Consider the following 13,156-nt stretch of genomic DNA (forward strand, 5'->3'; position numbering starts at 1 on the left):
GTGTTCTCGAAAATAGATTTGAGATCGGGCTATTATCAATTGCGAATCCGAGATTGGACGTACCCAAGGCGCCTTGAGCGAGATATGGTCACTATGAGTTCCTAGTGATGCCGTTTGGGCTCACTAATGCCCTACGGTATTTATGGATTTAATGAATCGGATCTTTAGACCATATTTGGATCGATTAGTAGTCGTGTTCATTGATGACATCTTGGTCTATTCAAGAAATGAGACCGAACATCTTGAACACCTGCGGTTAGTCTTTGCAAATTTTACGGGATAAGCAATTATATGCTAAGTTCACAAGTGTGAGTTACGGTTAGAGAGGTTAGCTTCTTGGGTCATGTGGTATCTGCATCGGGTATTCGAGTCGACCGAATAAAATTTCAGCCATACTTAATTGGAAGCCTCAGAAATATTCTGAGGTTCGAGCTTTTTGGGGCTTCTTAGGTTATTACCGACGATTTGTAAAAGGCTTCTCAACGATAGCCACGCCGATGATGGCTACTCCAAAAGGATGTTAAGTTCGAATGGACGGAGAAATGCCAAAAAGTTTCGATCAATGAAAACTTATTTGTTGAAGCCCCAATTCTAGTGCAACCCGAGTCCAAGCAAAGAGTTTGTCATCTATAGCGGCCTCTCTACTTGGGTTAGGTTGCGTATTAATGCAAGAAGGTCGAGTTGTGGCCTATCGTCGAGGCAATTAAAGCCACATGAGAAAAATTATCCGACTCATGATCTCGAATTGGCCGCCATCGTATTCGCCTTAAAGATTTGGCGACATTACTTATTTGGTGAAAGGTGCCATGTGTACTCGGATCACAAAAGTCTCAAATATTTGATGATCCAAAGAGACTTAAATCTGCGACAAAGGCGTTGGCTCGGTGTTAAAGGATTACGAGCTGGTCATTGACTATCACGGGAAAGGCGAATGTGGTTGCGGATGCCTTGAGTCGTAAATCATTATTCACTTCTGAGCGATGAGCGTGCACTTATGCATTCGATCCGATAGTGTGTTAGTAGCTGAATTGAAAGCCAAACCACTATTGATACATCAAATTCGAGAAGCTCGAAAGTCGACGACGAGTTGGGCGCAAAAGCGAGTGAGTGTGTTCGAACAAGGATTGAGTTTCAAATCGATGATGACGATTGTTTGAGGTTCAAAAGTCGTCTGTGTGTTCCAAAGAATTGAACTCATTTCGATAATTGAATGAAGCCCATTGTAGCGAATGGCAATCCACCGGGAGTACGAAGATGTACAATGATTTGAAACGTCGGTTTTAGTGGCATGGTATGAAGCGAGACATCTCGACTTTGTTTGAGATGTTTAATATGTCAACAAGTGAAAGCGGAACATCGGTGCCTTGAGATTACTTGACCAATCACGATACCCGAGTGGAAATGGGATCGAGTCACAATGGACTTTGTATCCGGACTACCATTGTCGACAAGTAAGAAGGATGCGGTTTGGGTCGTGGTAGATCGATTGACTAAGTCGGCCCACTTTGTCCCGTGTCGCACGGATTTTCAATTGAAAAATTAGCTGAATTGTACGTTTCTCAGTTGTGAGATTACACGGGTGCCTATTTCCATCGTGTCGGATAGAGATCCGAGATTTACCTCGCGATTTTGGAAAAAGTTGCAAGAAGCTTTGGGTACCAAGTTGCATTTCAGCACCGCCTTTCACCCCAAACCGATGGTCAATCCGGCGGATAATTCAGATACTTGAGGATATGTTAAGATGTTGCGTCCTCGAGTTTAGTGGTTTTTGGGAGCGGTATTTGCCATTGATTGAATTAAACACAACAACGACTTTCAATCAAGTATTAAGATGGCACCCTACGAGGCCTTATGCGATCGTAAATGCCGTACACCATTGTTTTGGATGAGCTCGGTGAAAGCAAGATTTTCGGGTGGATTTGATTAGGGATGCTGAGCAGAAAGTGAAAGTAATCCGTGAAAGTCGAAGATAGCCTCCGATCGTCGAGAAGTCGTGCGCGGACTGAAGCGTAAGGATATCGAGTATCGGTGGGTGATAAAGTGTTTCTCAAGGTATCGCCTTGGAAAAAGATACTCGATTCGGCCGTAAGGGCAAGTTGAGCCGAGGTTCGTTGGGCCATATGAGATATCCGGCGAGTCGATCCGGTGGCATATCGTTTGATTTTGCCCCCGAACTCGAAAAGGTTCACGATGTCTTTCACGTTTCAATGCTTGACGCTATAGATCCGATCCATCGCACGTGATTAGTCCATCGAAATTGAAATTCAAGCTAATATGAGTTATGAGGAAGAACCGATTCGTATCCTATCACGAGAAGTGAAAGAGTTGTGAAACAAGCGGGTTCCGCTAGTAAAAGTGTTATGGCTCAAGCACGGGATAGAAGAAGCTACTTGGGAGACCGAGAACTCTATGAAAGAGTGATATCCAAACCTATTTACGGTAAGATTTTTGGGACGAAAATTTCTTAAGTGGGGAGAGTTGTGACAGCCCAAAATTGACCCTAGTCGGAAGGTGGTCTCGGGACCACAAAACCGAGGCATAAAAATAATTAAAATTTATTTTGATGCCTATAATATGTGTGTGCTCATGTATGACATTTTATGATGATTGATTTAGTGTTATAAGGGTGAATTCCACAAGAAAGGACTTAGTAATGAACTTTGAAAGTATGATAGGAAATGTGTGATGACTAATTAAAGCATGCATGCAAAATAATGGACTTGCATGTCAAATTCCCCTTTAATAGGTGGTGGCCGGCCATGACAAGGGAGGATGGGCTAAACATGTCATGAAACATGTTTTGTTGGTGCATGAGGTGAAATAATAAACAAAGGTGTATGGGTGATAAAAAATGAAAAAAAATGTGTGTGAGTGTGGTAATCCCCCCATTGCCGTGAGTTGTAGAGAAGGAAAGAAAAAATTTTGCTCATCCTTTCTTTGAGCCAAAACTAAGGAAGAAGGAGGATTTTTGCTTCATGCTTGGTTTGGAAGAGATCTAGAAGGAGATTTGGCTAAGTTTGCATCAAGATTAAGGTATGTATGAGGTTGTGTTAGGAGTTTCATGCATGTTTTGGTTGCTAACTTGATGTGCATGTTAGCCATGGCTCAAATCTTTGTTAAGCCATGGAAATGGTATTTGGCCAAAGTTGTTATGGTGATAAAGCCATTGCATGCTAAGTGTGAAGCTTGATGATGATGCATGCAATGATGGATTGTCTACTCTTGAGTAAGATTTTGAGCTTTCTTTTGTTTTATCATGATTGAAGTTGAAAAGGAGCATGATTGTCATATTCGCCATGATGCATTCATGAGCATGGTTCATGCTTCTTGCATGTTAGTTAAAATTTGTGTTTTGGATGGCTATGGACACCTTGAAATTCGGCCATGCTCATATATGTATATATATGTTTGCACATGATGTTTTGGTTATGAAGGAAGTGATGAATAAGTTTGTTTAAAGAAGAAGATGTTGAAGAATAATTGTGAAATTGTAAGCACATTCGGCCTAGCACACATATGAGTGCTTGATGCTATATTGTAAGTTTTGAGCTACAATATGCAAAGCATTAACTAGTAAAATGCATGCTGTTTTGTGTGGTATTAAGTGCATAATTGGCCTCAACATGGACAAGTATATTCGGCCTTGGGTAGCCTATTGAAGGCCTTAGCTTTTCCTTGATGCTCGAATAAATTGTATTGAATTGCTTGATGTAGTATAAAATGTGCATGACCATTGTGTATTCAAGCTAAAGGGTGGCCATATGACCATTTAAATTCCTTGTCATATTCGGCCATAAGCTAGCACAATGAGGTTTTGATAAATTGAATTTGTTTGAATTAGCTCAAGAGCTAAGAGGGCCACAATTGGACAAGGGGAAGGAAAAAGTAATCGAATAGCCGTAAAAGCCGTTCGACAACATCCGAGGTAAGTCCTCAAGAAGTGACCTTACTTGAATTATGTGGAATGAAATATGGATGTATTGATTATTGATTTATGTGTGTATGAGTATTGAATGATACCGGGCTAAGTCCCAAGGCGATTATGTTAGTGATTATAATTGTGTTTGAGCCTTAGTAACGAAAATAAATATGTATGTGCAATGATTATTGATGTATGTGTGCATGAGAAATTGAATGATATCCGGGCTAAGCCCGAAGACAATTATGCTGGAAATTATAACGGGTTAAGACCGAAGGCAATTGTGCTAGTGGCTACATCCGGGCTAAGACCGAAGGCATTCGTGCGAGTCATTCTATCCGGGCTAAGACCGAAGGCATTTGTGCAAATCGTGATATCCGGGTTAAGTCCGTGAGGCCTTGGTGCGGGTTACCATAACCGGGCTATGTCCCAAGGCGATTGATCGAGTAGCGACATCCGGTTAAACTCGAAGGTATGTGATTTGAAAATTATAAGCTTGCTGGAAAATTTCAGCTAATGCACTTGTGAAATTTCCCAATGACAAGGTAAGTGCGGTGTGTGCTTGCTGGCGCTAGGAGTAGGCGTGTGAATATCCGCTCCTATGATGGAACGAGTTATCGGCCTTAATGAAGCCGTTATTTGTGTATGAACATAAGAGTTGGGATGGTGAAGTAAGTATGATTATGTGAATGTGCATTAATGAAATGATGCATTTAACTATATGAATGTATTGCTGTAATTAGAGTTGATTATATTCCTTGAGACTTACTAAGCATAAAAATGCTTACTCATTGCTTTGGCTCTCGGTTTTCTAGATTTCGCTCGATAGCAATCGGATTCGGGATCGTTGAAGTCGAAGTCATCCACACTATCAAGCCCCATTTTGGTATAAATTCTTGGTTGAACTTGAAATGGCATGTATAGGACTACCCTTGTTGGTTTAAATATGTTATGATGTATATGTATGCGGCCATGCGAAAATGGCTCGTAATAGTGAAGTATCAACTTAAACTATTTGCGGTTTGTATATATATATATGGTGTCATGATGTGACTATGAATTGGAAATGGGAATGTTGGTCACATGATCAGCCATTGGCATGGTTAAAATGATCATATGTGGACCTATGTAAGGCAAGACTAGTTGGTTCATGGAGACTACAAAATAGGTAAGACCTACCTTAAAACAGATGCTGCCAGCTGCAGTAACGTGAATGTGAAAAATCACCAAAATTTGTAGGAATGGTATTAAATAGTGAATCAGCTATGTAAATGAACATTGATGAGTCTATTTTCATATGGAAGAAACGAAATGGTCATAGGAGTTACATGTTAAGAGATATTAAAGCTATTGTGAGACAGGGCCAGAACGGTTTCTGGGTTCCCTGTCCCAACTTTAAAAATTTACTATAAATTATCCAGAAAGAATTAGGAGACATACCTTATATGTACAGATTCCATTTTGAGTCTAGTTTCATTAGAAACAAACGACACCAGCATTAAAGCCCTGTACAGAGAGATATTCAAGTTATACCGCGCGAAGGTCAGAGCAGTCGATCCCTGTAACATGGGTGACTTTAACTAATAAACTGTACCAATTGGCCCGACCAAAAATTCTAGAAATAATTCCATGGATGGATATATGAGTCTAAATTCAGGGAAAATTTACGAAACCAGTTTCCGAGTTTTGAAACTCGAGATATGATTTTTAAGGCGACAGTGACGCAGTTTTTCCAGCCTGACTGGAAATGTCCAATGGATGGGCAAAACAAGTGAACTTGGCTTGCTAACCCCTCGTGTTCGACACCGGCGATGGTCTCGGGTTCGGGGTGTTACAGAATCTCTGACTGATATACTTCTTTCGGAACTCGGTTTGGAAGAACTCCCAAGTTACTTGCTCTCTAGGCACAACAGAAGTCAGAGTACTCCACCAATAGTAGGCGGAATCGTGTAGCAAGGAGATAGTACACTTTAAGCACTCATCAGGTGTACAAGATAGCTCATCGAGCACCCGATAGTGTTTTCCAACCAAAATTCAGCTTGCTCGGCATCGTCATCATCCGTAGCTTTAAATTCAGTGGCCCCATGTTTTGAATCACTGTCATTGGGGCTTACTTGACCTTATTTGGTCGATTCTGGGAGGTATTGTAGGTCTTGAGGTTGCATTAGTGCGGAATGGAGGTTGTGGAACAGCGTGTTAGTTCGAATGTATTGGTTGAACCAATCATTCATCACACTATAAATGGCTTGCCTAGCCTCATCATTCGAGGATTGCTGGCCATAGGTTGAGAGTCCCTGGCGCTGTCCCTTACGCGGAGCAAGGCGCCACACTCTCCGCATCATCAGCTATTGCTCGGTTGGGATCGGGATCCATTGCTATAAACAAACACAAATTCAGATTGTCAGAAATCACCACACTATCAATTTATCACTATATGGCATGTATAGCTAGACCCCAAACATATCACGGTAGTCCTAGAATCGACTAAACCGTAGCTCTGATACCAATAAAATTGTAACACCCCGAACCCGAGACCGTTGCCGGTGTCGGACACGAGGGGTTAACAAGCCAAAACCACTTATGGCACCGACCAATTTGACATTCCCAGGCAAGCTGGAAAACTGCGTCGCTGTCGCCTTAAAAAGCATATCTTGAGTTTCACAACTCGGAAACTGATTCTGTAAATTTTCCCTGAATTTAGACTCATATATCTATCCATGGATTTATTTCTAGAATTTTTGGTTGGGCCAATTGGTACAGTTTATTAGTTAAATTCACCCATGTTACAGGGTTCGACTACACTGACCTTCGTACGTTACAACTTGAATATCTCTCTGTACAGGGTTTCAATACTGATGCCGTTTATTTCTAATGAGACTAGACTCAAAAAGGAATCTTCACATATAAGGCATGACTTCTAATTCATTCTACATAATTTATGGTAAATTTTCAAAGTCGCAACAGGGGACCCAGAAACTGTTCTGGTCCTGTCTCACGAGAACTTTAATATCTCTCGGTATACTATTCATATGATCGTTTAGTTACTTTCATATGAAAATAGACTCATCAAGGTTCGATCGCATAATTTATTCACTATTTAACACCATTCCTACAAATTTTGGTGATTTTTCACATCCATGTCACTGCAGCTGGCAGCATCTGTTTTTAAGGTAGGCTTTACCTATATTGTAATTCCCATGGACCAACTATAGTCTAGTCATACTGAGGTCCACATATGATCATATTTAGCCATTCCAATGGCTGATCACGTGACCAACTCTCTCATTCCAAACCATAATCACATCATGAAACCAAATATAATTACAAACCACATATGGTCAAATTCCATACTCCACTTTTACGAACCATTTTCGCATGGCGCACACATATACATCACAAAGTACTTAAAACAACCGAGGGTAGTCCTATACATGCCATATCCAAAACTCAACTAAAGGAGTACCAAAAGGGCTTTGATAGTGTGGTTGACTTCAACTTCTATGATCCCAAATCCGATCGCTAACGAGCAAAATCTATAAACAGATAAACAAAGAAACGGAGTAAGCAATTTATGCTTAGTAAGTTTCGAGCCATAATATACACACAACCAAAGCATAGCATTCAAGTAGCTAAACAATAATTCATATGCACAATTTCTCAAAGACATGCTTACTTCACAATCCCAACTCTCATGTTCATACACAAATAACGGCTTACTTAATGCCGATAGCTCATTTATCATTGGAGCGAATATTCATACGCACTTACTCATAGTGTGCAAAGCACACACAAAACATACCTTGTTGTTGGGAACTTCACAAGTGCATTAACTGAAAATTTTACAGCAAGCTTATAATTTTCAAATCACATACCTTCGAGTTTAACCGGATATAGCTACTCGTTCAAACGCCTTGGGACATAGCCGGTTATGGTAACCCGCACAAATGCCTTGGGACTTAACCGGATATCACAACTCGCACAATTGCCTTGGGCTTAGCCCGATATCATAGCTTCGCACCATTGCCTTGGGCTTAGCCCGATATCACAACTCGCACAATTGCCTTGGGCTTAGCCGGATATCTGGTCGCACATTCATACACATCTTTGTTTCAATTTCATAACAAACTTTTATGCACAATTTACTTAATCAAGAATATCATTTTGGCTCAATGGCCACATACAAGGGCACAATTTCGATTGCTTATTACTTCGTTCAATCGAATCAAAATCTAAGTTTCGATACTCAAAACTTACCTCGGACGTGGTCGAACGATTTAATGACTATTCGACGACTTTTTCCTTCCCTTATCGGATTTAGCTCCCTTTGCTCTTGAGCTTAATTTAACAAATAAATTGGTTTTATCATTTGAGCATCGAAGAGGAATTCAAGATACCTAACCAATATATATACTCATTAGGCATCAAAGTCGCATATATACGAAATCATGAATCGAACTCAACACCTTAGTTAATATTCCTCTTAGCGAATTTTCTAAGCCAAGAATAGGCATCAATATGCTTGCCTCTAACCGAATGCATGCACACCAATTTCCCCTCATGTGGCGAACATACATGTCCATGTTGAGGCCAATTATACATAATACCACACAAAACAGCATACATTTTACTACTAACACATTACATATCGTAGCTCAATGCACATCTCTCATTTACTTCATAATCGAGACATCATCACAAGCAAATATACACCTTGAAATAGCATATATGTCATACCAATACATCGTGTGCAAACATATATACACATATAGATGCAAGGCAATTTCAAGGTGTTCACAACCATCAAAACACAAATTTTAACTATCATGCAAGAAGCATAAACCATGCTCATGAGCATACCATGGCGAATACATCACACACCATACTCCTTTTAATTTTTGGTCATGGTTAAACAAAGGACTCAATGTCTTACTCAAGAATGCTAAAAGAAATTTCAAGAGTAGTCAATCCATCATTGCATGCATCATCAACAAGCTTCACATTTAGCATGCAATGGCTTTAACACAATATCAACCTTGGCCAAATACCATTTCCATGGCACAACAAGGATTTGAACCATGGGCTAACATGAACATCAAGTTAGCAACTAAAACATGCATGAATCTCATGACACAACCTCAAACATACCTTAATCTTGATGCAAGTATAGCCAAATCTCCTTCTAGATCTCTTCTAAACCAAAATGGAGCAAAATCCTCCTTCTTCCTTAGTTTTGGCTCAAAGAAAGGATGAACAAATTTTTTCTTTCCTTGTCTACAACTCACGGCAATGGGGGAAGATACCACACTCACACACATTTTTTTTTTCTTTTCTTACCCATACACCTTTGTTTATTATTTCTCCCTAATGCACCAACAAAACATGTTTCATGACATGTTTAGCCCATCCTCTCTTGCCATGGCCGGCCACCACCTATAAAAAGGGGGTATTTGACATGCAAGTCCATTATTTTGCATGCATGCTTTAATTAGTCATCACACATTTCCCTATCATACTTTCAAAGTTTACTACTAGGTCCTTTCTAGTGAAATTCACCTTTATAACTCTAAATCAAATCATCAAAATGTCACACACAAATTAACACATATCATAGGCATCAAAATAAAATTTTAAATTATTTTTATGCCTCGGTTTTGTGGTCCCGAAACCACATTCTGACTAGGGTCAATTTTGGGCTGTCACATTCCCTCTTACTCAGGTGTGAGCTCCATAGAAATTACTACCAGCAAGGTATTGTTGTCACCCAAGTAAGCATATTTCAAATGTTGTGGCAAGGGTTTTAACTCTAGTGTAGGGGGTTCCTCTATAAAAGGTTTAGAACGATTGAAGGAACGAATTGATAAATCCAAGAATTCTAACTTCTTCCCTGGTCTGTCTACTATCTGCTTGGTTTCCATAAATTGACTAAATTTCCTAAAACTTACTGTATCACTCTGCTCGAATAGGTCTTCATCAATGTCAGAATTTTATGACAAAATTTGGTGAACTCCTCCACTGTTGTTTCTATCAACCTAATGGCATGGCATTCATCATTAGCATTAGCACATTTCAAAGCATTAAATACGTTGAAGGTAATCTGCTGATCATTTACCCTTATGGTCAGGTCATCTTCTACGCATCAATTAACATCCTGCCAGTAGCAAGAAAAGGTCTTCCAATTATAATTGACACATCTTGGTCAACTTCACATTCTAAAATAAGGAAATCCCTAGGAAAAATAAATTGATCTACTCTTACAAGCACATTTTCAATTTTACCATCTGGATGCACGTATGATCGATCAACCAGTTGCAATGTAACCGCAGTAGGTCTTGATTTTCCAATTCCTAGTTTCTTGAAAATAGACATAGGCATTAGATTTATACTCGCTCTTAGATCATATAATGCCTTGCTAACATAATGATTTCCAATTGAACTTGGGATAGTAAAACTCCTTGGGTTTTTCAGCTTCGGAGGTAATTTATTCGTCAACATTGTTGTGCACCCTTTAGTGAGAGTGACAATCTCAAGTTCTCCCAATATGAGGTTTTTTGACAATATATCTTTCATAAATTTCACGTAATTGGGCATTTTCTCCAAAGCATCAACTACTGGTATGTTGATGTGGAGCTACTTCAGTACATCCAAAAATCTTTTGAACTAAATATTTTGCTTAGAATTGTGAAATCATTGAGTAAAAGGTAGGGTGGTCATCCTCTATGTTACTGGTATTATTTTTCCATGGCATTCTTGTTGACAACATGATCTAATCCTGCCACAACATTTTGCTACTTGCCCTTTTTAGGTTTAGTATGTTTTTCAGATAACTCTAGGATTTTTACATGGTTGTTATTGGAGTTATCCTCTCGTGTTGTGGCATCTTGAGCAATGTCATCAAGCTGGGTTCTACTTCTAAGAGTGATAGCCTTGCACAGCTCCTTTCCTTGTGATCTTGAATTCTCAGTGTCATTTGGCAATGCTCCTTGTGGTCTCAAATTCAAAACATTTTCTATTTTCCCCATTTGAATCTCAAGAATTCAGAATGATGTAGCTTGACTTTAAATTATGACATCATTCTTGGACATATATTCCTTCAACAAGGCTTCAATAGATGATGATGATGAAACCAATTCCTGACCTTGCTAGACAGTTTGACTTGGCATAGGATAATTATAACCAGGTGGAGCACTATTGGCATTTTGTCTTGCAGCATTATTAAAATTCCTCACACCTTGATTATTCAAACTAAAGTTTAGATGTTGCTTCCACCCTGGATTATACGTGTTGGAATAGGGGTTATTGTTCTAGTTGAAATTACCCATGTAACACATGGATTCTGGGTTTGATAGGCATTCATCAAGCACATGGTCTTCACCACAATAAACACACGAAAGCTTGGTTGATTTCATCTCTTGAACTATAGTGAGCTTTTTCATTGTTTTGATCATATTAGCCAAAAAAGATACCTGGGCTATTAACGAAGTAATTCTATCTAGCTCCATGGTACTAATAGTTCTCTTGCCCGTCCCAACTTTTGTGGTAGGATATTGATAATCATTGTTGGCAATCTTATCCAGAATTTCTTATGCTTCATTTTAAGGTTTATCCAATAAAGTACTGTTGGAAGAAGCATCAACTACCATCCTCGTATATGCATTTAGCCCATTATAGAATATCTCTATTTGAGTCTAGTGTTGAAATCCATGGATTGGACATTTCCAAATTAAGTCTTTAAATCATTCCCAAGCTTCATATAGTGTTTCATCCTCTGATTTCCAAAATGTTGTGATGTCATTTCTAAGCTTTTCATTCATATTTGGGAGACTATACCGTAGAAAAAATCTTTAGCAAAGATCATTCCATGATGTCACTATTCTTGACGGTGAATCATTCTACCGTGCTCTTGTACGATCACTTAAAGAATATGGAAATAGTTTAAGCTGAAAAGCATCTTCAAAAACACACTGTTGTCTAAATGAGTCACAAACCTCTAGAAAAAGTCTTAAATGTAGTCTTGGATCTTCAGTGGGTAATCCACTAAACTATCCTACTATTTGTAACATCTGAAACATTATGATTTAAGATCAAATTGTTGAGCTTGTATTTGTGGTCTAACTATCCTTGGATTCATGTCATAAAAAACTGGCACAATATGCTCTTGGATTGTATATCATGGTCATCTATCACCCTACAAGCATGAGGATTATCGTCCTAAAAATTCAGATTATCATTTAGACCAGGTATCACCCTATGAAGAGAAGGATTGATATCTTGACCATTCGGATTATCGTTGAGACCAGGATCATTTTTGTTCCTAGCCATTTTTTGCAGTTCTTTCCACTTTCTTTGTAAAATTCTTTTGACCTCTAGGTCAAAAGGATACTCTTTGTTAGCAGGAATGCCTCTTCTCATACACTGATGGCAAACTTGTAGAAATTAAATTAAACTAAGTTAAAACATATGGAATTAGTAAAATAACAAAATCAAATTTCACCAAATTGCTAATCCCCGAAAACGTTGCCAAAAACTTGTCGCGTGTGAAACAGTATGTGAATTGTGAAAGTACACACCTCAAATCAAGTAATAAAGTGATAAGTGAGATCGTCTCCATAGGGATCAGATTAGGAATAAATTAAAATAGTAAGGATGTGTAACACCCCTCGCCCATATTGAACACCGGAATAGGGTTACAGAACATTATCAGACTTAGACCACATTTTAAACATACATTTAATCAAATCATATACATTCCATTCACAACCAAACATTTTTTCCCTAATACGAGCTTATGAGGATCTAAACATGCATTGGCATGGTTCAATACTAAATCAATAACTTTGGAAACTTTTAAAACACTTAGAAAATTTTTCTCCAAATAGGGGACAACACCCGTGCAGCCTAGTCGTGTCTCTCACAGGGCCAACAGACACGCTTGTGTCACAGGCCATGTTGACATTCAAAATGGGAGCACATGGCTGGGTCCCAGCCAGTGTTCGACGCCATGTAACACTCTAACTTGAACACCCCGTACCCGAGACCGTTTCCGGAGTCGAACACGAGGTGCTAACAGACTTATTTCATTGTAAAACACAGTTCATTTAAAATTTCCAGACAAGCTGGCTAACTGCGTCACTATCACCTTAAAAACCATATCTTGAGTTCCAAAACTCGAAAACCAGTTTCGTAAATTTTACCTGAAACTAGACTCACATATCCTTCTAAAAATTTTGTTCTAGAATT

General features: G+C 39.0%; 1 protein-coding gene and 1 non-coding gene across 2 annotated transcripts; one reads left to right on the forward strand and one right to left on the reverse strand.

Moving 5' to 3' along the window:
* Positions 1-10,048: 10,048 nt before the first annotated feature.
* LOC108459080 (uncharacterized) lies at positions 10,049-10,938 on the reverse strand. Its single transcript, XM_017758445.1, has 2 exons — positions 10,759-10,938; positions 10,049-10,546 (listed from the first exon to the last, which is right to left on the reverse strand). The coding sequence occupies exons 1-2, from the start codon at positions 10,936-10,938 to the stop codon at positions 10,049-10,051; spliced, it is 678 nt and encodes a 225-aa protein (XP_017613934.1).
* A 676-nt stretch (positions 10,939-11,614) lies between these two features.
* LOC128289806 (small nucleolar RNA R71) lies at positions 11,615-11,721 on the forward strand. Its single transcript, XR_008279450.1, has one exon. It is a non-coding gene; the product is annotated as a small nucleolar RNA R71 (small nucleolar RNA).
* The last annotated feature ends 1,435 nt before the right edge of the window (positions 11,722-13,156 follow it).

Source organism: Gossypium arboreum, chromosome 2 (genome assembly GCF_025698485.1).
Source record: "Gossypium arboreum isolate Shixiya-1 chromosome 2, ASM2569848v2, whole genome shotgun sequence".
Taxonomy (NCBI): Eukaryota; Viridiplantae; Streptophyta; class Magnoliopsida; order Malvales; family Malvaceae; genus Gossypium; species Gossypium arboreum.

What these genes read in the sequence shown, in the direction of transcription:
- LOC108459080 (XM_017758445.1), bottom strand. Translation starts at nt 10,938, where the DNA reads ATGGGGAAAATAGAAAATGTTTTGAATTTGAGACCACAAGGAGCATTG. An exon ending in ATAACTCCAATAACAACCAT is followed by an intron (nt 10,547 to 10,758) that starts GTAAAAATCCTA and finishes GTACTGAAGTAG; the next exon opens with CTCCACATCAACATACCAGT.